Raw genomic sequence first — 26026 nt, 5'->3', positions numbered from 1 at the left:
GGGTTGCAAGCAGGAAGAGGTAAAGCAAAATTGGCAACCTTGCATAAGAAATAGAAACTCATGTTCCACTGTATCGAAGGCTTTATACAAGTCTAAGAAGACGATATAAATAGATTTGAGATCAGAATAGTCGATAAAGTCTCACACCAGTCAGATATGTACGGATTACTCCCTCAGTGCCTTTCTCATTCTGGTGATCGTACTCCACATGACCCATGACCTACTCCACACGATCAAATATAGATGTCAATGAGAAGTTACACCCGGAAATGGATGATTCTATAATAAAGAAAATGTACAAAAAAATATTTACAGCAAAACAAATGCATTTTTATCTTTGTTCATTTTGTAATTATTTTGTCATGAATCTGCAAGTATGTTAAGACAGGTGAACATGTTTCAAGGACAGGTCCTTCGCATCGGATGTTTGATATGCTGTGGACGTCATTCCTTGCAGTCTCCTTCAATTCGTCCTACTCTCCAGTCCAACCGGCGAAGTCTACAGCGGCGCCACAAATATCTGAATAAAGTCACTTTAGTTGACCTATAGTCCCATATTTTACCGGTGAGTGAAGCAACTGAACTGGATTTTACTGTAGATTAACTAGCCAAACTGTATATTTGTCGCAGTTTATGACCACGCTTGCCCGAGTACTGCCTGACACGCAATCGCTAAATGTTCCTAGCTAGCTAGCCGGTTAGCATAAGCTAGCTATTGAGTTATGCTACGAGTACTGTAGCGGACAACTCATGTCCGGTGCACATGTGTGTGAAATTAAGACCACAAATTAAACTGGATTACTTTGTTACTTGGAGTAGCTAACTGTGAGTTAACTTCCATTTTGTAACAGTAACGTTCGATAGCCAACTCAATCTGCTAACTAGACCGCTACGTTAGCTGTAGCTAGTTAGTTAGCTTCCTTGGTAGCAATAGGATAGGTTGAATATATCAATGGCTTCCCTCAGTTAACCTTGCCCACCTTTGCTCAGTATGACGTTTGTCGTTACAGTTGCCATAATTGGCATACCATTATATTTTCCATATCATTAGCTTGCTAGCTAGCCAGCAACCTTAGCTAACGTTAGATACAGAACTGGAACTTGAAAGTACAGCTTCTCACTATCTGTTAACCTTAGCTGGCTAACTAGCTACCACCCAGCTGGCTCTGCTGAATGGCATATGTCGAATTGCTTAATTAACGCATACATTTTTATAGGTTTTATGGTTGTCACTTCTGAAAAGTGTGTAGTGACAGATGAATGAATACCTGACACTGTTAGTGTGGAATACCAGGCATTCCTGAACCATATTGTAACAGTGTGGTGACAATGTCAACTTGTTTCATCCAAACTGATTCAGCTGTTATGACAACCACAGGATGTCAAAAATAGATTCACTACACAAACACCACATGAACCAGGAATGACTGCGTGGTTATGTAACAGAAAGCCCTCCTACCACGGTCTGTCCTAGAGACTGTTCTAGGAGATTAGTAATGGAGTCTCTGAGTTGCACCATACCCAGTTATTGATTGATTAATGAGACAGACTGGGTAGGAGACAGTACTTGGCTGGGGAGTGGAGCCCTTCCCAAACACACCCTTTCTGGAATTGTTTTATTTTCCTCCACCTAGCCTTGACTGAGTGAGTCACAGAGTCATGGCCTAGCGTCAGTTTAAATAAGTTGGCCATGCAGAGCTATGCAGACAGACAGGCCACTTATCATATCCAGCATCTGCAAGGGAACCCATGCTCTGGGATGATAGAGCTGGCTCTTATACAGACAGGCAACCACGCCCTTAAGTTGGGGGAAAATAAATATTATCCCAAAGGATGACTAGCTGTTTTGGATGAGTAGCTATGATTATAGACTCAAAAGAAACATTGTTTTCTGAACTACGCACCCTTGCACAGTCATTTTGTAAACTAAAATATACTCTGACTGTGTAATATATGCATATTTTTTTTCCTGCTGCAGGTGTAATGGCAGTGCCTCCATCATATGGTGACCTTGGCAAATCTGCCAAGGATATCTTCAACAAAGGCTATGGTACTGTACCTTTCACTCTGGAATAGGCTATACTGGTCATTGATTTGGTTGTATTGAACACCTTGTGTAAGAACAAGAATAACCAATAGGGTGGCTTTGTTAGAGGCATGCTAAACCAATAGGAAGGCTGGGCGGGTGCTCCTATATGTAAGCTGTTGTCGTGACATGTTATTTTTGTGTCCAAGGAAAATATTTTAGATATATAAAAAACATATGCAAAAAAATCTTCTTACAGCACATTTCTACATGTTCTCCCCTATTTGGCACCGGATCAATTATCACACGGCATGATATGTTTACAGTTTTGGCATATCAAAGGGTGAAAATGTCATATGGTTTAAACCGTCCGAGGATGAATTTGAACAATGCGAGGGTTGCGAAATAGCTTTTAATTCATAAGAACTTTGCTTTTCCCCCTAAAGGGTTTGGCCTGGTGAAGCTTGATGTGAAGACCAAGTCTGACAGCGGAGTGGTAAGTTTACTTATTTTCTTCCTAATAATTTGTGTACTTTGAAAATTAATTGTATCTACTATAACATATGTAAAAGTTTAGACATGTTTATGATTGCAGTAATTGTGTAATAGAAGGTCATTTGAATTTACAACCCTGGGAGCTTGACGGCAGTATAGTTCAATACACTCCTTGATGATGATAACCCAGGAGCTTTCAGATAATTATACAAGTTTGTTCATATCCTGATTTGAATCTTTTTACAAATGTTATACAGGAGTTCAAAACAGCTGGCTCCTCAAACACGGACACCAGCAAGGTGGCAGGTAGCCTTGAAACCAAATACAAGAGGTCCGAGTATGGCCTGACCTTCACAGAGAAGTGGAACACTGACAACACCCTGGGAACAGAGATCACCGTTGAAGACCAGGTTCGGATTCAAAAAAACGTTATTTTTGGAACTCAATTGGTTATCCTTACACAATAAAATCTGTCTATGGAGCGTCATGATAGCCTTGACACAATAAAAGGTGATTCAAACAAATAATTCATATGCAATATGTATTGATCAAATTAACTGCAGTTAGATCAACCTTGTGTTGCCAGTCTTTTCCCAACTTTCTGTTCTGGTTCCCTCTAGATTGCCAAGGGTCTGAAGCTGACATTCGACACAACCTTCTCACCAAACACTGGGTATGATTAGTCATGTACAAGTTCAATGCAGAGGACTAGTTCTAGTACTTAAAGGATCTATGGGTGCTGATGGTATGAACATGTAGCTTGTCCAGAAGAGTCAGTCCAGCACCTGGTGTCCTTACATGATCTGGGGTGCGCAGTCCTCAGAGGCTTGTGGGTGGATCTGAGGTGACTGGTCAGTCAAATAAACTTTAGCACTGTGTAGTATTGTGTAGTATTATTTGAATCACATCCAAGCCATGGATTGTGTTACTGTTTTTGTGCTTTTATTTGAATGTAGTTTATTCTCCTAGCAGGGCCTCCAAAACTGTAACCATTTGGACACATTTAGCAACCCATTGACTTTGCTATCCAATTTGTATGTTTTATTGGTCGCATCAATGTGCACTGCCAATTTACTAGATTTTTTTTATGCCGCTGAAACCATGATTTGGTCCAACGTTAGCCTGAAGTGCCCATTCATATCCTTATTCCTCCATGAGTCACTGCATGTCCACTGAGCTCCGTGGGATGAGTTTCCCCTAGGCACAGATCTAGGATCCGCTTCCTTTATCCTAAACTTAACCATTAGTACAGACAATGCAAAACGGACTCAAGATCGGTGTCTGGGGGTAACTTCAACCCACAGAAGGCTAGTTTCTCAGCGAGCTTCATGCTGGCCAGGCTATTAGTTTAGAACTGGGCTTGGTGTCATGTAACATTAGCACAAGAGGCTCATAAAGTCTGATTTGTTGTTGTGTGTGTTGGTGCACCTACTGTAAGCCTTGTTGGCTGGTGTAATGTTCCAGAAAGACTTGGCTCCGAATTGTTATTGCTTGTGGACTATTGATTATGAACATAAGTGTATAGGTGAATTACTACTGGAGTGATGTTTTTTCTTCTTGGTTTGTCCCAATTGCATTCATTATGTTACGGTTGCTACATTTCCCTCAGACTGGCTATATTAAGCCTGAGCTGTTTAGCTGTTCATTCAAAATATTATAGTTCAGACTGTAGGCTATGGTTAACCAAAACTGTTTTCCTTTCCAACAGCAAGAAGAGCGGCAAAGTCAAGACCGCCTACAAGCGCGAGTTTGTCAACCTGGGCTGTGATGTCGACTTTGACTTTGCTGGCCCCACTATCCACGGGGCGGCCGTCGTGGGTTACGAGGGCTGGCTCGCCGGCTACCAGATGACTTTTGACACGGCCAAGTCTAAGATGACCCAGAACAACTTCGCTGTGGGATACAAGACCGGGGACTTCCAGCTGCACACCAACGTGTAATTGAGGGCATACATTAGTTTATTATGCCTTTCTATTTAAAATGTAATGACTTTCCAGTGCTCTGCTGTGTACATGCATTACCAATTACATTCAATTGTAAAACGTTTTTTTATTTTTAATGCTGACATGGGTGAATAGACAGAGCTGTAGGCAATATGGTGATGGTTCAACTTAGAAATTATAATCATTGAATATCCAACGATTGAACCAAAGCCCCTATACAGGGTTTAATATGTCAGGCCCAACAAACTGCATATGAGGGTAGAGGAAAGGGCTTTATTTCAAACTGGTCTACAGAGAAATACCCTCTTATCACTCCTCTCCCTGGTTATTGTTACTGTAAAGCCTGTGCAGTTCTCTCTCAAATCTTCTCTCCTTTCTTGTGTTACAGTAACGACGGTGCACAGTTTGGCGGCTCCATCTACCAGAAGGTGAGCCCAGTGCTGGAGACGGCGGTCAACCTTGCCTGGACTGCCGGCAGCAACAGCACAAACTTTGGCATTGCAGCCAAATACCAGCTGGACAAGAGCGCCTCCATCAGTGTAAGTACCGAGCACGAGTTAATCTTTGTGCCAGTTTCAGACACATGTAGCCTAGTCCAGGACTGAAAAGCATTGTCAATGGAGATTTTCCATCAATTTTATTTGTTGTTGCTTAATCTGTGTCTGGGACTGTGTCCTTTGTATCCTAAGAACACATGCAAGAAATATCTTCTACACCCCACTACATTGTCTGGCTCTGAAATATCAGAGTTGCTAAGTACATTTCTGACTGTCGTTATCTGCCTTTGGATTTTAAGTTAATCAATTCATTTGGTCTTTTCAGGCTAAAGTGAACAACAACAGCCTTGTCGGTGTTGGCTATACCCAGACGCTGAGACCAGGTAAGACCTCTTGTTTTAAGGATAATTATAATAGTTATCTTATTGGTGTTTCTAAAGGTTATTTTATCAGCTGTCACTAGAATAAAGTTCACAGCACAGGTTGTTCCTAAAGTCGATGTCTGTGCCCTGCGCAAATCTAAGTGCATAATAAAATAATAAATCCCCATCAAAATCCATCTATTTAAGCTAGAGATTTTTTTGTTTCATATTATATTCTTATTTACAATAAAAGTGACTCAAATGACACACTACACACTACATTATTTACTATTCATTTATATTGGGCACAAACTGTGTATTGGGTGAATATTTGATACGTGCATAATATTATATATTCTTCATGTGACCCATGATAAGACTGTGTGACAGGTTAAAGGAAATATTCATAGCCTGTTATACATTAAAAAGTATTAGTAAGTTCATAGTATTGGAGGATCTTAAAACATCTAAGGTTAAAAATATGCATTCAGTATTAGTTGATAGAGATTGATAACATTCATATAATTGTTAAAGTTAAAATCTGTCAAATGGTACGAATTGTGAGAGTAATGTGTAAACGTTATATTGATTACTTTATTTTGTGGTGCCTAAAAGTGTTAATCTGTGTTCTACGAAATGCTCTTAATCTGAGCCGGAGATCGATTGCTCTGGTCTCCACCCATATTCCTGGGGAAAATCGCGGTCTTTTCTCATTGAACTAAACGTTGAATTGAGTATACAACACCGTATCACTCTCGTGATTATTTCTCCCCTGTTTTCAGGGGCGTAACATATGCAATCAGCCTATTTAAAATGTTATCTATAAGATTTAAAAATATGCAAGAGACTACAGTTGAGTTGCAGCAATCAAAGGTCTGAGAATGGAATTCTAAATATAGATGTATTTAATTACTTTGCTAAATGATTGAAATCAAATAAAAGGCATAAAATTCAGTTACAAAACATTATTCGAAGCATAATCAGAGAGGGAATGGGACAAAGAAACAATAGCTTGTGCCATGGCCCATAGCTCATGGGAGAGTGTATATCTCACCAGCGTGGATCAGGAACAAAGAGAAGGCACAATGAATCCAAGACCTTTAAATAACATCTGAGTTGTTGACCAATAGCATTACTGAAAGGTTAAACTCTAATCAGACCTGTAAAGACAACCTCCGCTATCCATAAATGTGATGAGGGGTTTGGCAAGATAACGGAATGCTGAATTCCTGAGTAGACCTCAATAATATGCGAGAGGGTTTATTAAGTCACTTCGGGGACTGGGTCACCCTGCAAATGCATCCAAGTTTGTAGTGTCATAAGCTTTGTCATTGCGTGCTAGAATTATGGGCCCAAATACTAAGCTTATGAATAAATTAAATATACTATGCAAATTTGTCCAAATACTTAAGACTGCTTTAAATGGGGGGACTAGATTCATAAAGTGCTTTAATTTCTAACCGCTAAAATGGATATGTAATAAAAAGTGACATTCTGTACTGTCACCTCACATAAAACATTTGATTTCAAGTCCCAAATGTTGGAGTATAGAGCCAAATGAAAAGTTTTTTAGCTTCACTGTTCAAGTACATATGTAGGGACAGCACTTAAGTATTAATTAAAAGTGGTCCTCTTGTGTGTTAAACCATTCTCTGTAGCTCACTGCTTTTATGAGCTGAGGGCCAACCCACACTTCATAATACACTACATGACCAAAAGTATGTGGACACCTGCTCATCAAACATCTCATTCTGAAATTATGGGCATTAACATGGAGTTGGTCCCCCCCATCCCCCTTGCTGCTATAACACCCTCCACTCTTCTGGTGAGGCTTTCCACTAGATGTTGGAACATTGCTCCGGGGACTTGCTTCCATTCAGCCACGAGTATTAGTTAGGTCAGGCACTGATGTTGGGCCTGACCTCAGTCGACATTTCAATTCATCCCAAAGGTGTTCGCTGGGGTTGAGGTCAGGGCTGTGTGCAGGCCAGTCAAGTTCTTCCACACCGATCTCGACAAACCATTTCTATATGGTCCTCGCTTTGTGCACATGGGGCATTGTCATGCTGAAACCGGGAAAGGGCCTTCCCCAAATTGTTGCTACAAAGTTGGAAGCACAGAATCGTCTAGAATGTCATCGTCTAGTGTAGCATCAAGATCTCCCTTCACTGGAACTAAGGGCCCTAGCACAAACTATGAAGAACAGCCCCAGGCCATTAATCCTCCCCCAAACTTTACAGTTGGCTCTATGCATTGGGGCAGGTAGCGTTCTCCTGACATCCGCCAATCCCATATTTGTCCGTCGAAATGCCAGATGGTGAAACGTGATTACCACTCCAGAGAACGTGTTTCCACTGCTCCAGAGTCCAATGGTGCTGAGTTTTACACCACTTCAGCCGACGATTGGCATTGCGCATGATGATCTTAGGCTTGCGTGCGACTGCTCGGCCATGCAAATACATTTCATTAAGTTCCCGACAAACAGTTCTTGTGATGATAATGCTTCCAAAGGCAGTTTGGAACTCTGTAGTGAGTGTTGCGACTGACGATTTGTACGTACTTCAGCACTCTGCTGTCCTGTTCTGTGAGCTTCTGTGGCCTACCACTTTGCAGCTAAGCCGTTGTTGTTTCTAGACGTTTCGACTTCACAATAACAGCACTTGCAGTTGACTGGGGCGGCTCTAGCAGGGCAGACATTTGACGAACTGACTTGTTGGAAAGGTGGTATCCTATGACGGTGCCACATTGAAAGTCACAGCTCTTCAGTAAGGCCATTCTACTGTCAGTGTTTGTTTATGGAGATTGTATGGGTGTGCTCAATTTGTATACACCTGTCAGCAACAGGTGTTGCTGAAATAGCCTAATCTGCGATTTTGAAGGGTTGTTCACAAACAAGTATCTGCTTCTCTTCCTCAACCTAAGCCCGTAATGACTCTCATACAGTACTGTCTGCAATATAAATTCATTGGACAATGCTGTACATTATATGGAGGGAAGTAGGAATGTTTCTATAAGTGCATGTATAAGTGCACTGTACTGCACAAATGGATTTTAAAGATGTTCATATTTTACTGAGGACTCGCACATGGTGAGATCATCCGCAAACGAGCTACCGGCAACCAGTCATTTTTAATGAAAGGAGCGACTGTTGGTCAATAGAGAGAGGGGGCTAGCGACTAGATATTCCCAGCGACTGCCATTATGCATGCTGTTTAAAGGGGAGATTCCAACGACTTGATCGCTGATTATCTCAGCAAGTATCTCATTTTAAAAATAGGAAATCATATGTGTTCTATAGGAGATTTATATCTGCGATGTTGACACCGGGGATGGAACTTGAGGATTTTCAGTAGTTCTGCACATCTATTTGAAAGTACTACCTTCTGGCTTGCTTAATTTCAATCCCTAGTTGACACCTATTTTCTTTACTGTCATCCTGAATGTGACCCTGACTACTTCTCTCCTGTTGCAGGTGTGAAACTCACCCTCTCTGCCCTGGTAGATGGTAAGGGCATCAACACTGGAGGCCACAAGCTGGGCCTGGGGTTGGAACTGGAGGCCTAAACTCTCCTTGCGGTGAAGGAAACGAGATAATATCAGCAGTATCTGCCCTTAAAATGCATTTCCAACTCAAACCAGCAAGGGGGTATATCATGAATGGAAGGGATTTGTTCAGAGGCTACAACGAGAAAAAAACACTACCCCGTCATTCTTTGTTGTAAATGTTTTCTTTGCCGTTTCCATCAAAGACAGTTTCAGTGGGTCAATCATTTATACACCTTCTCATTGCATCTATCCAACATGGCCATGACAATAAAATACACCACATTGTTCTCCTTCCATGTAGCTAGTTGGTCACTTGTGGCTTCTATGTACATCTCTGAAGTGTTTTTATTTGGTGAGACATCAGATTGGTTAAACACAGTGGTTGGGTTTGGTCATACATTTCAGATTTGACCATTTCTAACCAATCATCTAATATCTTGTCTGAACACATCTCATTTATAACTGCGTTATTCACTGCACTAGGCTCCCCTACTATTTAAATATCATCATACGCCTTTTTGTTTTTCCTTCCACGCACATGAGGACGAGGTTAAAGCTGTGTTGTACTGTTATGATCTGTCAGTCAGCCATTGGGATTTGAGATGTTATATCAACACTGTACATGAAGCCCTCGCTTAAACTGAGCAGATTTTGGGTGGCTTGAAACAGATTCTATGTTGGGGTTAAAACCTTTCATTCTTGGCTGACCTGGCAGGCTTTCTTTTGTTTTCTACTTTGCTGCAGACTACTATGGGAGGGTTTAATAAGGTTCACAGTAAAGCCAAACTGCCTGGATACTGTCCGGCTTTGGTGTGGTGTACACTAAGTCAAGTTCAGTGTCAATGCTATCCCAGTAGCTTCTGGTCACTTGGCTGACTGAGAACGAGATCACCGGAAACCTGGAAGGTTGTTACGTGTATGTTTAACTTTTCAATAAAGTCTTTGAACTCCAGAAACCAACTCCTGGCTTTTATTGAGAGCTGAACTTCTCTGGCCTTGGGAGGTCTTGCATATACACGGAGTATACCAAACATTAGGAACACCTTCCTAATATTGAGTGGCACCCCCTTTTGCCTTCAGAATAGCCTGTATTCATTGAGGCATGGACTTGACATGGTATCAAAGGCTTCCACAGGGAAGCTGGCTCCATGATGTTTCCCACAGTTGTGTCAAGTTGGCTGGATGTCCTTTGGGTGGTTGTCCATTCTTGACACTCATGGGACACTGTTAAGCTTGAAATACCTAGCAGCGTTGCAGTTCTTGGCACTTAAATCTAGTCTTGCCCATTCACCCTCTGAATGGCACACAATTCATTTCACAAGGCTTAAAAATACTTCTTTAACCTGGCTCCTCCCCTTCATCTACACTGATTTGAAGTGGATTTAACAAGTGATATCAATATGGGATCATAGCTTTCACCTGGTAAGTCTGACATGGACAGATCAGGTGTCCATGATGTTTTGTGCTCTATATTTCAAATTCCATCAAACGATTGTTTGCCTCGTCATTGACTGCAGTCTGGTATGTTAAACCACTATCAAGGCGGACAAATAGAAATATAACAATTTCAAAGATTTTCGTGAGTTACATGACGTCATTTGAAATGAGGCCATAATCTATGGATTTCACATGACTAGGAATACAGATATGCATCTGTTGGCCGCAGTATCTGGTGTGACCACCATTTGCCTTATGCAGCGCAACACATCTTCACATAGTTGGTCAGGCTGTTTGTGGCCTGTGCAATGTTCTCCCACACTTCCATGGTTGTGCGAAGTTGCTGGATATTGGCGGGAACTAGAACGCACTGTCGATCCAGAGTTCCAAACATGCTCAATGGGTGACATGTCTGAGTGTGCAGGCTACGGAAGAACTGGGACGTATTTTGCCACGCACGCGGTCTGCCATCTGCCCGTACAGTTGAAACCAGGATTCATCATTGAAGAGCACACTTCTGCAGCGTGCTAGTGGCCATCGAAAGTGAGCATTTACCCACTGAAGTCGGTTCAAGACCCTGGTGAGGATGATGAGCATGCAGCTGAGCTTCCCTGAGACGGTTTCTGACTCTTCGGTTGTGCAAAACCACAGTTTCATCAGCTGTCTGGGTGGCTGGTCTCAGAAAATCCCGCAGGTGAAGAAGCTGGATGTGGAGGTCCTGGGTTGGCGTGGTTACACGTAGTCTGGGGTTGTGGATGGATTATCTTGGCAAAGTAGAAATGCTCACTAACAGGTATGTAAACAAATGTATGCACAACATTTGAGAGAAATGAGCATTTTGTGTTTATGTAAAATGTATGGGATATTTTACTTCAGCTCATGAAAGCTTTACATGTTGCATTTATTTTTGTTCAGTATAGTTGGCCTGGAAGCTGGCCTATAGACAACCTCTCATGGGTAAAAGATTGTGAGGGTCAGGGAACAAGGTCAGTTCAACAATGTGGTGTGTCAGCAGCACACTTTCAAAGCTGATGAATTGAGGGTCACCTTATCCAGATACTTTGGTCTATATAAAGACCTGACTATAATGCACTTTTATGAGCAACTGGGTGACCCTAAAGTACCTCTGTTTCATCATGGGGACACTGATGTAAAGGCAAAAGCCTTTTTTTTTAAACTCTTAAATTGGCTGTTATGTGGTGCATCTTATCAGGTGGAATACAGCACAGCAAGTTAGAATAGCTGGAAACAGAAGTGCTCTTCCAATAGCATTTATTTCTTGGCTTATTCAGGCATTATCAAATCACATTATCAACCATGAACATTATCATCCCAATTCCAATCATCGCTTGGGCAGAAGAAAACAGGAACCGCAAAATACAGCTTTTGATTTGTTACATTCCATATTGCAGTACATATCTCACAGGAGCTCTTTAATGGTCTCATAATTGACAGTTAATAATTATGATACTGAACATATTAAGTGTCAGTTAATCTTTCAAGGTGGAGCAGTTCTCATATTGCTTCGAAGGCTTGCACTAATCATGCAGGTTTATAGAAAACTTCTACTGACCTCTAAATCTGGTCTTTCTAAAAAGAGGTTAAGTCCCAGGTTTTAGGTTTAGCTTGCTTTTCTGCAATTGGCTGAGCAGCTTGCCCTGTTGGTGTCTTTGCAGTTTTGTCATCTTTGCTGTCTTCATCACCTCTTGTAAAGCCTTTCTCATCTATTTTAGATTGTGCCCCTTCTGTTGTCTTCCCGTCAACAGTTTTCTCTTTCAAACCCATGGTTGATACATCCTGTTCTTTCACTGGCGATGTCTTTGTAATAGATATCTCCACATGTTCAGGTTTTTCCTCAGAGGCCTTGGTCTTCACGTTCTCTGTCTTTGGGGTTTCATCGTTTGGATCCGTAACCTTCTCAGGCTCTTTATCCGTACTTTCCTCTGGTTTCTCCTGAGTTGTGCTGCTCTCTGGCGCCTCTCTGTGTGAGTCCTTGCTCTTTGCAACGGAAGACACCTGTTTCTCTGGTGGTGTGGCAGTCTCAGCTTTGCCTCCACTGCTGATCATTTCACTCTCTGTAGGGGTGGTCGTTGATTCTGGGGTAATGATTAAGTTTGATATAGGGGATATTTCATCTTTAGGGGTGATCTCGGTAGGTTTGATGGTTGGGGCCGGTTTAGGGGATGTTTCTTCTTTAGGGGTAATGGTTGGGGCTGGTTTAGGGGATATTTCATATTTTGGGGTGATGGTTGATTCTGGTTTAGGGGAGGTTTCCTCTTTAGTGGTGACGTTTGAGGCCGATTTTGGGGAAGTTCCTTCTTTAGGGGTGATGTTTGGGGTTGGTTTTGGTGAAGTTTCTTCTTTAGGGGTGATGTTTGGGGTTGGTTTTGGGGATGTTCCTTCTTTAGGGGTGACTTCTGGTTTTGGGGATGTTTCTTCTTTAGGGGTGACTTCTGGTTTTGGGGAAGTTCCTTCTTTAGTGGTGATGTTTGGGGAAGTTCCTTCTTTAGGGGTGACTTCTGGTTTTGGGGAAGTTCCTTCTTTAGGGGTGACTTCTGGTTTTGGGGATGTTTCTTCTTTAGGGGATATTTCATATTTTGGAGTGATGGTTGATTCTGGTTTGGGGGAAGTTTCTTCTTTAGGGGTGGTGGTTGTTTCTGGTTTAGGGAAGGTCTCTTTGGGGGTGATAGTTGGGGCTGGTTTGGGGAAAGTTTCTTTAGGGGTGACTGCTGGTTCTGGTTTAGGGGATGGTTCTTCTTTAGGGGTAATGGTTGGGTCTGGTTGTGATGTTTCTTCTTTATGGGTGACTGTGGGGTCTGGTTTAGGTGATGTCTCATCCTTGGGGGTGACCATTGGGTCCATTTTTGGGGATGTTTCTTCTTTGGGGGTGACGGTTAGGGCTGGTTTAGGGGATATTTCATATTTTGGGGTGATGGTTGATTCTGGTTTAGGGGAGGTTTCCTCTTTAGTGGTGACGTTTGAGGCTGATTTTGGGGAAGTTCCTTCTTTAGGGGTGACGGTTGGGTCTGGTTTTGGGCTTGTTTCTTCTTTCGGGGTGACTGTTGGGTCTGGTTTTGGGCATGTTTCTTCTTTAGGGGTAACGGTTGGGTCTGGTTTTGGGCTTGTTTCTTCTTTAGGGGTGACGGTTGGGTCTGGTTTTGGGCATGTTTCTTCTTTAGGGGTAACGGTTGGGTCTGGTTTTGGGCATGTTTCTTCTTTAGGGGTGACGGTTGGGTCTGGTTTTGGGCATGTTTCTTCTTTAGGGGTGACGGTTGGGTCTGGTTTTGGGCATGTTTCTTCTTTAGGGGTGACGGTTGGGGCTGGTTTAGGGGATATTTCATATTTTGGGGTGATGGTTGATTCTGGTTTGGGGGTAGATTCTTCTTTAGGGGTGACTGCTGGCTCTAGTTTTTGGGAAGTTTTTTCTATAGGGGTGATGATTGAGGCTGGTTTTGGGGAAGGCTCTTTAGGTGTGATTGCTGGTTCTGGATTTGGGGAAGTTCCTTCTTTAGGGGTGGTGGTTGTTTCTGGTTTAGGGGAGGTCTCTTTGGGGGTGATAGTTGGGGCTGGTTTGGGGAAAGTTTCTTTAGGGGTGAGTGCTGATTCTGATTTAGGGGATGGTTCTTCTTTAAGGGTAATGGTTGGGTCTGATTGTGATGTTTCTTCTTTAGGGGTGACTGTGGGGTCTGGTTTAGGTGATGTCTCGTTCTTGGGGGTGACCATTGGGTCCATTTTTGGGGATGTTTCTTCTTTGGGGGTGACGGTTGGCTCTGGTTGTGGGGTTGTTTCCTCTTTAGGGGAGATAGTTGTGTCTAGTTTAGAGGATGTATCAGATTCTTTCACTTTTTCCTCAGCTGTTATGATATCATTTGTGAAATTTTCACTGCCATTAGATTCATTCTGCTCAACAGATTTTACACCATCATCATTGCTGCTCATTTTTGGCTCTGTCAGACCCACCTCCTTTTCAGGGGTCTGTGGCACAGGCTCTTCCTCACACTCAGTTGTTGTGCTGGGAAGTCTGGCTGAAATTCTACCTCCTACCGTTTTGTCATCCTGTGTAGTTTTTACACCAGAATCATCTGGTGACTTCACCTGTCCCCATGTCTCCTTGGTGGAGCTGTTTTTCAGCTCAGCAGTGATATCATGGGATGTCATGTCCTTCTCTGTGGGCTCAGGGAGATCCTCTTCTTGTGTTGCCACAGCACTCTCTGCCTCTTGAAGTTGGTCTGATTCTCTGTGCACCTTCTGATCAGGCTTCTGCTCCAGTGCTAGGGCGCTCTGCTCTTTCAGATCTACCTCTTTTTTCTCTTTTGGTGGGCTTTCTTTTTTGCTCTCCTCTGACACCTTTTTGGGCTCTTTGGAGATGTCCTCTGTGGGGACCTGTGGTTCACCCTTTATTGAACTTTCTGTTTGAATATCCTCTGACTCTGACGTTTTGGGTTCTATGGAAATGTCACACTTCATGGGAACCTCTGGCAGGGACTTGTCATGTTTTGGGGTGTTATCGTTTTCTAATGGCTCCCCCACATCTTTTATCTCACCGTCTATCTCTGTGTCCAGTTTTTCCTTCTCTTCCTCACTGGTGGCCTTATCTGATTTGACTTCACTTTGTGTATTGTCACCTGTGTCAATGTCCTCCTCTCCTTTGTCATCTCTTTCCTCTCCATTTTCTCCCTTGCTAGTGTTAACTCCATCTCCATTTACCTCAACCTCTGCTGATGTTTCTATCTGCTGGCCCTTAGACTCTTCCTCCTGTTCCCCCTCTTTCTCTGGGGCATCCACTTTAAGATCCACTTTACCTACATCTTCCACTTTCTCCTCATCCTCCTCTTCCTTACCCCTCCTCTCAGCTTTGTCACTCTCCTCTCCCTCCTTCTCTCCCTCTCCTGTCTCCTCAGAGCCTGTCTCCTCAAACTCGGACTCCACCTCTCTGGTGGTCTCAGTGATGATCTCCTCTACAAACTTGTACTGGGGCTCAGACCTGCGTGTGGGCCCTCCCTGCCGGGCCAGGGAAGACAGGGTGTAGACAGGGGACTGGCGGTAGATGTAGGGCATGGAGATGTGGGTGTCAGAGATGGTGGACAGATGGAACTCCTCACCCTCCAGGAGTTTCCTATATGGAGACAGAGACTTATTAGGCGTGATTACCATCATGACAATAATATGGATATGTCCCAATTTGTGTAGATGTGTCTCAATATCCATATTATGACTAAAGTGTCATTGTGTATTGTGATATAAGCCATGATCTGTTCATTTGATGTGTTAAATATGAAATCAAACTTCCTCTATTTCTATAAAATGTCTACTGTTTCTTTTTTTGTTATACGTTATTAACTGTGTCTGTAGTGATCCCTCACTAACACTATGACAGTTTTGCACATTTTCAAATGTTTTAGTGATGGGGTAGAATAAAAGGTGCACACCCTGGTTATCCCCAGAAATAGATCCAGGAACACACTACAACTCCCGAGTGGCGCAGCGGTCTAAAGCACTGCATCTCAGTGCTAGAGGCGTCACTACAGACCTTGGTTTGATTCCAGGCTGTATCACAAAAAGCCATGATTGGGAGTCCCATAGGGCGGCACACAATTTTCCCAGCATCGTTGGGGTTAGAGTTTGGCAGGGGTAGGCCGTCATTGTAAATAATAATTTGTTCTTTACTGATTTGGCTAATTAAATAAAAGTTAAATAAAAAATAACACGTGGTATTTTCCTTTGTCAAGGATATTGTATGGCTAGACTTTGATATTCAAAATGACCAAAACAAGCTCCACACAAGTTTCCTTATCTAGTGAGAGAGACAGAGTTTGTCTCTTACCTGTAAGAGAGAATCTCCACATCCAAAGCCATTTTGACATTCAGCAGGTCCTGGTACTCTCTCAGGTGGCCAGACATGTCTAGTTTAGCATTAGTCAGCTCATTCTCAAGCTGCCTGACAGTGTCCTGGACAGAAAAGCAGGGGTCATCATACAAATGCATATGTTTATTTGCAATAAATTATTAGAGGTACAAAATAAACCATAGCCTACCTGGTAATTAATCATTTCGGAATAGTGACGCTCCTCCAGCTCATGTCGTTGTTTTTCCAGGGCCTCTCTCGTTCCTTTCGCGCAGTCCAGTTCAATGTTCTTCCCTTGGAAGCGCCTCCTGTTCTCCTGGATCTCCTGCTGTGTTGCCTTCAGCGCCTTTCTGTTGCTCTCTGCCGCTTTTGTCAACTTTGTGAACTGGACACGGAAACTCTCCTCGACCTCAAGGATGTCGGAGGCGGCGTGACTTTCCAACTCTGCACGGATGTCCCGGAGAGCCGCAGTGATATCGGGTTTTGCAAAGGCATGCCCCTCGACCGTCACCTGAGACTCGTAGATCTGGGCCACCATCTCCAACACCTCGTCCTCATGGTTTTTCTTCAGGAAGTGAATCTCGTCCACCAGAGATTGCGCTTTCTTGTCCAGCTGAAGTTTTGCCAGGTATGCGTTGTTGGCGTCCTTTTTCAGCACCAGGATGCCTTTCTCTGCATCCGAGCGTTCACGAGCCTCCTGGTCGTATTTGTCTCTCAAGGTGAGGAAGTCTTCCTCCAGGTTCTGATGTTCTATCACGATCTGACGCTTCTGAAGGGTGATGTCATGCACTAGTTTCCTCAGATCCATAAGCTCCAACTCGTGCTCCTGTGCCAGAGATGCGGGTGACTGTGCCTTCTGTTTGATTTCCTCGATTTCCCTCTCGAGCAATTCATTTTGGTGCTCCAAATGACGCACCTTCTCGATGAACCCGGTGAAACGGCCGTTCAGCCCATGGAGCAGTTCTTTCTCATTAATTTTCGTCAACACCCCGGTAAACGTGTTTGATAAATCTAAAAAGATATCCGATCTCGGAACCGATCCGAATTCGCTCTTCGGCGTCGTCGCATATCCTCTGTTCATAAATGCGGTAGCCGACCCAAAACCTATAACGGTCCTGGACGCCGAGGGGGATCCGGTCAGTTTGTGTTGATAGCGGGAATAGTCATCTTGAGCTCTTTGTGGAGAACCCGACCGATTCTCAATTTGGTGGCTCATGTTGCCTCAGTTGTCTTAGCGGTGTTGGTAGGCTAAGTAGCGCTGCTCCTATCTTTTATACCCCCGCTGTCTGCTCGCGCTGCAAAATGGAACTGTCCATAGTGCTGAAAATGTATTGAATCAGCTGTAGGCTTGACTGCTTGCCAACGCGCGCGTCCTCTCGCTATCTATCTCTCTCCCTCATTGTTTTGTCGCAGACAGCAGTGACGTAGCCCATAGGAGAGCATTTCCCTTAACGTCTGTAGTCTACAATGACACCTCAAAATCTCAAGTCTAATACATCTTTAATACATTTTAAGTGTTCAGACTATTGTTTTATTCAAGGGGCTAAAGCTTTCCTTGTTTTGATGATTTTCTTAATATTATGGAAAGTGGTTGTACATTCTGGTTTGGCTGAATTTGCTTTGCTTGTAATATTACTTTATAGCCCTACACGAGACTACTGTAATGAAAGTGTAAAATAGTCATGCAAGAATCACCCTAGGCCTAGACATAACCACTCCCATTTCTCAGTCAAGCAGCACTTTTAACCTTGCACCTTTTTAGAAATGTCTATATGAGGACAAATGCACAAGTCTCGGCACAGACAGGCTGGCTGAAGAGCCAGAAATCAGACAAATGACTTGGATGTGTTCCAGTGATGCAGCCATTCTTCACACCTCACTACAAGCAATGTTTTACTTTATGTAGGTTGCCCCATAGAAATCAGTGATATATTTGAGTGAATAATATATGATATCAGATGAAGGATAGCCTTTTACACTATTGATGAGATATGAAAACCTCATAGAGAGAATAGTAAATATGTGTTTACGGTCACTGGCTGCAATAAGAGAAAACAATGTATCAGCAAACATTTTTTATTGTGAAATAGTATATTTTACAAAAATTAGCACTTAACTCCATGTCACTTCTCAGCTGTATGTTAGAATAGCATGCACAGTGATTCACTTATTTTAAACAATGTCATAAGCAAAATGTTTATATTTAAATATATTATATTTATATATTTCAATTTGATGGGTAACGTAGTATTTTATTAGTCACCCCTAATTCCCTTCACCCCACCCCCTATACAAAAAAAGTGTATGTAAAGTGCTTTTTAGACCAAGTGAAAGTCAGTCAGTATATACACATGACAAAGACTGACCAGGTGAATCCAGGTGAAAGCTATGATCCCTTATTGATGTCACTTGTTAAATCCACTTCAATCAGTGTAGATGAAGGGGAGGGGATAGGTTAAATAAAGATTTTTAAGCCTTGAGACAATTGAGACATGGATTGTGTATGTGTGCCATTCAGAGGATGAATGTGCAAGACAAAATATTGAATTGCCTTTGAACAGGGAATTGTAGTCGGTGCCAGGCACACCGGTTTGTGTTAAGAACTGCAATTGGATTTTTCCACGCTCAAGAGTTTCCCGTGTGAATGAAGAATGGTCCACCACCCAAAGGCATTGGAGTCAACATGGGACAGGATCGACACCTTGTAGAGTCCATGCCCGGCTGAATTGAGGTTGTTCTGAGGCCAAAGAGGGGGGGCAATTCAATATTAGGAAGGTGTTCCTAATGTTTGGTGTACTCAGTGTATATTAAATGCATTATCAGCAAATTGTTATTATGAATGATCAAACATGTAAAGAGCTGTTGATGGTAAAGTGGAAGGCTACTCATTATGAAGTGGACTAGGGGTGGCCCAGTGTCAGTGTCGACACCCCAGCGTCCTCCACATTAAAAACCCCTCTCTTGAATGAGTCAACGAACTCTCTGATATCATAGGGGTCATCTCCTCTCCTATCCTTGTTAAACCTCAGCACTTTGAGCAGCCTTCTTCTACACTGACTCCATTCAGTTGATATGTTATAGAGCCTCATGCCCTCCTTGTAGTGGTTGACAGCGGTCCGCTCAGAGCCCAGGTGGTAGAGCTGGACGTCACCATACATGCGGTGCCAGGCCTGGCGGTCGGAGGGCTTCAGATCTGACCGGGACCACAGCTCTTGGAACTTCTCCATGGCCTTACTGGTGTCCTTCAGCTCTGAGTACCTCACAGCCAGCTCCACCTGGGGGAGAGGAGGAGATTGTCTTGTTTGGATATTATTACCATAACTCAGTGATAAAGTATTTGAATATCATCTGGGTCAGAGTCGAGAGGAGAATGGATGTGGTAAATCAGTGATAATAGTGTATGTCCCCAACCGATTTTTTTTGTTTTTTTGTTTATAACATATTTTTCAAAACGTATTTTGTACACAATGTTGCCGATACTCTTATGACCAAAAATAACTTCTGAGCATCAGGACTGCGATTACTCACCACGGACTGGCAAAATCCTTTTTTTCCTTTAACGAGTCTGACGACGTGAACAATATACTGCTTTTTCGGGAACAGGCCCAGATCCCCTTGATATGCGTGAAGAGGAGGCGGAGAAAAAGGGTCCAGAGGGCTGGCTGACTTCTGAGAATTCATAGGCGATCGAATAAACCCCCACTTCCTTCCATTCTGCTAGCAAACGTGCAATCTTTGGACAATAAAATAGATGACCGACACGGAAGATTAAACTACTAACGGGACATTCAAGACTGCTTGATCACGCTCTTCGCAGCCGATGTGAGTAAGACCTTTAAACAGGTCAACATTCGCCGCTGGGCCAGACGGATAACCAGGACATGTACTGCGAGCATGCACTGACCAACTGGCAAGTGTCTACACTGACATTTTTAATATCTCCCTGCCCGAGTCGGTAAACTAACATGTTTTAAGCAGACCCCCACAGTGCCTGTGCCCAAGAACACTAGTGTAACCTGCCTAAATGACTACCGACCCGAAGCACTCATGTCTGTATCCATGAAGTGCTTTGAAATGCTGGTCATGGCTCACATCAACACCATTATCTTAGAATCCCTAGACCCACTCTAATTTGCATACCGCCCCAACAGAGCCACAGATGATGCAATCTCTATTGCACTCCACACTGCCGTTTCCCACCTGGACAAAAGGAACACCAATGTGCGAATGCTATTCATTGACTACAGCTCAGCATTCAACACCATAGTACCCTCAAAGCTCATCAATAAGCTAAGGACCCAGGGACTAAACACCTCCCTCTGCAACTGGATCCTGGACTTCCTGACGGGTCGCCCCCAGGTGGTACGGGTAGGTAACAACATATCCGCCACGCTGATCCTTAACATAGGGGACCCTCAGGGGTGCGTGCTCACTCCCCTCCTGTACTCCATATTTATTAATGACTGCAAAACCAGGCATGACTCCAAAACCATCATTAAGTTTGCCAATGACACAGCAGTGATAGGCCTGATCACCGACAACAACGAGACAGTCTATAGGGGAAGAGGTCAGAGACCTGGCGGTGTGGTGCCAGGACAACAACCTCTCCCTCAACATGATCAAGAGAGAGGAGATGATTTTGGACTACAGGAAAAATATGACTGAGCACGCTCCCATTCTCATCGACGGGGATGCAGTGCAGCAGGTTGAGAGCTTCAAGTTCCTTGGTGTCCACATCCCCAACAAACTAACATGGTTCAAACACACCAAGACAGTCGTGAAGAAGGGCACTACAAAACCTATTCCCCCTCATGAGACTAAAAAGATTTGGCATGGGTCCTCAGATCCTCAAAAGGTTTAACAGCTGCACCATTGAGAGTATCCTGGTTGCATCACTGCCTGGTGTGGCAACTGCTCGACCTCCGACTGCAAGGCACTACAGGGGGCAGTGCAAAGGGCCCAGTACATCACTGGGGCTAAACTTCCTGCCATCCAGGACATCTATACCAGGCCGTGTCAGAGGAAGGCCCTACAAATTGTCAAAGACTCCAGCCACCCTATTCATAGACTGTTCTCTCTGCTACCGCACAGCAAGCGGTACACTGAGTGCCAAGTCTAGGTCCAAGAGGCTTCTAAACAGCTTCTACCCCCAAGCCATAAGACTCCTGAACACCTAATCAAATGGCTACCCAGACTATTTGCGTTGTCCCCCCTTTTACACTGCTACTACTCTCTGTTGTTATCATCTATGCATAGTCACTTTAGTAACTCTACCTACATGTACACATTACCTCAAATAACCGATGTCTCTGCACGTTGACTCTGTACTGGTACCCCCCTGTATATAATAGTCTAGCAATTGTTATTTTACTGCTGCTTTTTAATTACTTGTTACTTTTTAAAAAAATCCTTAGGGCATGTTTTTTTTTAACTGCATTGTTGGTTAGGGGCTCGTGAGTAAGCATTTCATTGTAATACCTGTTGTATTCGGCGCATGTGACTACTACAATTTGATTTGATGTAGCTTCCCTGTCCTGCGTGTGTTTATCACTGTGTGTGTGTGTGCATGCATGTATCTCTAACCTGAGGGTAGATGTGTGTGGGGTTGAGGCGTGCCCCCTCCTCCAAATGGAACACACAGCGTTTGAGCAGGGTTTGGTTGTGGGGGTCTCCGCTCTGCTTAGCCCTCCAGCGGTAGTTGTTGGCTATCTCGTGGTGCAGGCGAGAAGAGTTTGGCGCCCTCTGCAGCATCCTAAGGAGCACTGCCAGGGCTTCATCATAACTCTGCTCCTTTTTCATGAACCTCCCCACCTCAAATCAAATCAAATGTTATTAGTCACATGCATTGAATGCAACAGGTGTAGAGACCTTACAGTGAAATGCTTACTTACAAGCTCCTAATCAACAATGCAGTTTAAAAAATATGAATAAGAAATTAAAGGAACAAGTAATTAAAGAGCAGCAGTAAAATAAAGAGGTTAGTCGAGGTAATTGAGGTAATATGTACATGTAGGTAGTAATTAAAGTGACTGTGTAACGGATGTGAAACGCGGCTTTTGTGGAACGATAGGCAACGATGCTTTCGTGGGTGACTGTTGTTGATGTGAGCAGAGGGTCCCTGGTTCGCTCCCGGGTATGGGCAAGGGGACGTCTAAAGTTATACTGTTACATATGCATAGATAATAACAGAGAGTAGCAGCGGTATAAAAGAAGGGGGGGGGGGGGCAATACAAGTAGTCTGGGTAGCCATTTGATTAGATGTTCAGGAGTCTTATGGATTGGGGATAGAAGCTGTTAAGAAGCCTCTTGGACCTAGACTTGGCACTCCGGTACTGCTTGCAGTGCGGTAGCAGAGAGAACAGTCTATGACTAGGGTGGCTGGAGTTTGACAATTTATTTGGGCCTTCCTGTGACACTGCCTGGTACAGAGGTCCTGGATGGCAGGAAGCTTGGTCCCAGTGATATACTGAGCCGTACGCAATGCCCTCTGTTTTGCCTTGTGGTCGGAGGCCCGAGCAGTTGCCACACCAGGCAGTGATGCAACCAGTGATGCAACCAGGATGCGCTCGATGGTGTTCAGAAAGCACAAAATAGGAGAAACCCATTTTAAATGGAGTGAAACAGGAGGCATAACACTTTGTGCATGCCCTACTAATACACACAACCCTGGATAGTCATATATAGACAGAAACTGTTCATTTTAAATCCAAAATACCTATAGGTCCAACACATCACAGAATTATGTGACCTAATCTTAGAGCATTAGAATGCTTTTTAGCCTAAACTTCTCTCCCAACCTGTAGTACCACACTGAGGTCGTAGGGTGCCAGACTCAGAGCCTTCCTCATGTAGCCCCAGGCCTCTGCGTTCCTCCGGTTCTTGTAGCACTTCAGGCCCAGGTAGACCCTGGTCATGGCACTGTCTGGGTTGAGCTCCAGGACATACTTCAGCTGTTTAACAGCAAGGGAATCCTCATAGGAGAGCCTCTGGTCCTCCCTAGTCACCAGGCCCTCTTGGCGGAACAGAGAGAAGGCAAAACCCGAGTTCCACTCCTTATCTTCAGGCTCCATCTGCAGAGCCTCCTGAAAGCACTCCTTGGCTCTAAGGAGATGAGAAGGGAAGAAAAGAAACAGGATAAGTGAGGGGAGAGAATAGGGGAGGGTAGATGAGGAAAAAGGACTGAAAGGAGAGGTGTTATTGATTTCCAAAAGTGAAATCAGACTAAACAGTACATAAAGCCAACAGTCATCAGTCAGCCTTTTATTACAATATACATAATAAATAATTAATCTAGATACCTTGTGTAGTGGTGCTTTGAGAACTTGAGGAGGGACCAGGCCTTTTCACTGTGGACCTCTCTGGGCACAAGCAGGACAGAGGTTGAGGCTGTGGCAGAGGCCTTGTGTATCTCCTCCAGCTTCTGAATATACCCGTCTGCTCTTATGTCATCTCCAATGTGATGGCAGACCCAGGCCAGGTTTCCATACGTCACTACACACAGCCTCTCGCCATGAGCGTTTTCCCTCTCTGCCTTCTCTAAGCATTCCAGTGATCTCTTATCTTCAGCTTTTAGGTGTTTAATATAAGCCAGCAGGTTTAAACTGTGTCTTTTCAGATTGCCTTCAAAGCCCTCCTGAACTACTTCCAGCGTTTCACGTAGTTTTATCTCCAGGAGGTTGAGGTCAGCCTGTTCCTTGTTTAGCTCCCAGGTGAAGTGACATTGCAGTTTCTTTAGTTTTTTTTCAAGGGTGTTCTCACTGTCACTGAGAATGATTTTGATTTTGAGAAAATGTAAACAGTAATTTAGCTGTTTTTAAATCAATATCAGATAATTTATGGACAACATTTAAGTACCTTACTGTAATAGATTTCCATTAAAATGGGCAACTAAAACCTTTTTTGCAAAAAAACAACGAATTCTCAAGTAATAATTTTGCTAGGACTGTCTGGGAGAGGTCTGAGTGGGGAGGGGGAAACTGAAAACAGGATGTTATTGGCAGAGAGGTTTGGAACTCTTGTTCGTATTGGCCTATCACCAAATTTAGAGCATAGTGATGTCATCATGGAAACCCGTAACTCCCGCCATTTCGAACCTTCTAATTGGAAGGTCCTGTATATATTGTATTTTTCTACCAGCAACTATCAGGAATTAACACTGATCAAATGTTTTCACACTCTTTGTTTCATCAGCTGTTGTACAATATGAAATAAAAACACAAGAAAAAGTACATGTTGACTGCACTAGGCCTTTAAAGTTCATAGCAAATAAATGTATTACACAATGAGAAGAAAGCATTTTGAATATAGCAAATTATGCATATGTAACAGGATAAGGTTAATCTGTTCCCTCGCCCCAATCCGGGCGCGAACCAGGGACCCTCTGCACACATCAACAACAGCCACCCACGAAGCATCGTTACCCATCGTTCCATAAAAGCCACGGCCCTTGCTAAGCAAGGGGAACCACTACTTCAAGGTCTCAGAGCAAGTGACGTCACCGATTGAAACGATATTAGAGCGCACCACCGCAAACTAGCTAACCATTTCGCATCGGTTACACATATGATAATGCACTAAAAAAATGAAGATTGCTTACCAAGGGGTCATATCATATTCAAAAATACTAAAATTAAATTGTAACAAAAAAAGAATTACTTAAACCCCCCCATTGCTTACCTCATAATTCAAATCAGGACTTGTTTTTTCAAATACCAGCTGTCCCTGTTCAGATGAAGTGTGTTTTCTGATAGTGACTGTGTCTTTTATTGCTCTCAGTTAAGTTTCAGTTTCTATTACAGGGATCACAGTAAAATGAAAGTTTATGGCAGCCAATGTTAACCACACCCATATCTTGAAATAAAATCTACAATGCATTTGGAAACTATTCAGACACCTTAACTTTTTCCACATTTTGTTACCTTAGTCTTATTATAAAATTGATTAAATAGTTTTTTTTCTCTCTTCAATCTACACTCACTCCCTTATAATGATAAGAAAAACAGGTTTTTAGAAATGTTAGCACATTTATGACGCGACAAGCTTGGCACACCTGTATGTAGGGAGTTTCTCACATTCTTCTCTGCAGATCCTCTCAAGCTCTGTCAGGTTGGATAGGGAGCGTTGCTGCACAGCTGTTTTCTGGTCTTTCCAAAGATGTTCGATCAGGTTCAAGTCTGGGGTCTGGCTGGGCCACTCAAGGACATCTGTCATGAAGCCACTCCTTTATTGTCTTGACTGTGTTCTTAGGGTCGTTGTCCTGTTGGAAGGTGAACCTTCGCCCTAGTCTGAGGCTCAGAGTAGGTTTTAATCAAGGAGCTCTCTGTACTTTGCTCCATGAATGTTTGCCTCGATCCTGACTAGTCTCCCAGTCCCTGCCGCTGAAAAACATCCCCACAACATGATGCTGCCACTACCATGCTTCACCGTAGAGATGGTGCCAGGTTTCCTCTAGACATGACGCTTGGCATTCAAATCAAATCAAATCAAACACTTGGCATTCAGGCCAAAGAGTTCAATCTTGGTTTAATCAGACCAGGGAAACTTGTTTCTCATGGTCTGAGAGTCTTTAGATGCCTTTTGGCAAACTCCAAGTGGCATTTTACTGAGGAGTGGCTTCCGTCTGGCCACGCTACCATAAAGGCCTGATTGGTGGAGTGCTGCAGAGATGGTTGCCCTTCTGGAAGGTTCTCCCCATCGCCACAGAGGAACTCTGTCAGAGTGACCATCGGGTTCATGGTCACCTCCCTGACCAAGACCCTTCTCCCCTGATGGCTCAGTTTGGCCAGGTGGCCAGCTCTAGGAAAAGTATGGGTGGTTCCAAACTGTTTCCATTTAAGAATGATGGAGGCCACTGCATTATTGGGGACCTTCAATGC

General features: G+C 43.4%; 3 protein-coding genes across 4 annotated transcripts; 1 reads left to right on the top strand and 2 right to left on the bottom strand.

Moving 5' to 3' along the window:
• Positions 1-409: 409 nt before the first annotated feature.
• vdac2 (voltage-dependent anion channel 2) lies at positions 410-9825 on the top strand. Its single transcript, XM_035794603.2, has 9 exons — positions 410-565; positions 1979-2050; positions 2473-2522; positions 2779-2931; positions 3142-3194; positions 4230-4457; positions 4853-5003; positions 5287-5344; positions 8796-9825. Exons 2-9 carry the CDS (start codon positions 1984-1986, stop codon positions 8885-8887), a joined length of 852 nt encoding a protein of 283 aa, XP_035650496.1. The 5' UTR covers positions 410-565; positions 1979-1983; the 3' UTR covers positions 8888-9825.
• A 2071-nt stretch (positions 9826-11896) lies between these two features.
• Positions 11897-17497, bottom strand: LOC118398835 (proteoglycan 4). Its single transcript, XM_035794589.2, has 3 exons — positions 16342-17497; positions 16131-16255; positions 11897-15422 (listed from the first exon to the last, which is right to left on the bottom strand). The coding sequence occupies exons 1-3, from the start codon at positions 17365-17367 to the stop codon at positions 11897-11899; spliced, it is 4677 nt and encodes a 1558-aa protein (XP_035650482.2). The 5' UTR covers positions 17368-17497.
• Positions 17498-18211: 714 nt separating this feature from the next.
• On the bottom strand, positions 18212-25405 carry ifit8 (interferon-induced protein with tetratricopeptide repeats 8). Of its 2 annotated transcripts, XM_035794560.2 has the most exons (6): positions 25201-25392; positions 24828-24940; positions 23450-23914; positions 22949-23252; positions 21735-21962; positions 18212-19426 (listed from the first exon to the last, which is right to left on the bottom strand). In XM_035794560.2, the coding sequence occupies exons 2-6, from the start codon at positions 24830-24832 to the stop codon at positions 19052-19054; spliced, it is 1377 nt and encodes a 458-aa protein (XP_035650453.1). In that variant the 5' UTR covers positions 24833-24940; positions 25201-25392; the 3' UTR covers positions 18212-19051. The 2 variants fall into 2 exon arrangements, with proteins under 2 accessions (XP_035650453.1, XP_035650470.1); XM_035794577.2 differs by lacking the exon at positions 21735-21962 and having other exon boundaries at positions 25201-25405.
• Positions 25406-26026: the final 621 nt, after the last annotated feature.

The sequence above is a fragment of the Oncorhynchus keta genome, chromosome 2 (genome assembly GCF_023373465.1).
Source record: "Oncorhynchus keta strain PuntledgeMale-10-30-2019 chromosome 2, Oket_V2, whole genome shotgun sequence".
NCBI classification, from domain to species: Eukaryota; Metazoa; Chordata; class Actinopteri; order Salmoniformes; family Salmonidae; genus Oncorhynchus; species Oncorhynchus keta.
This window is presented reverse-complemented; position numbering and strand designations above follow the sequence as displayed.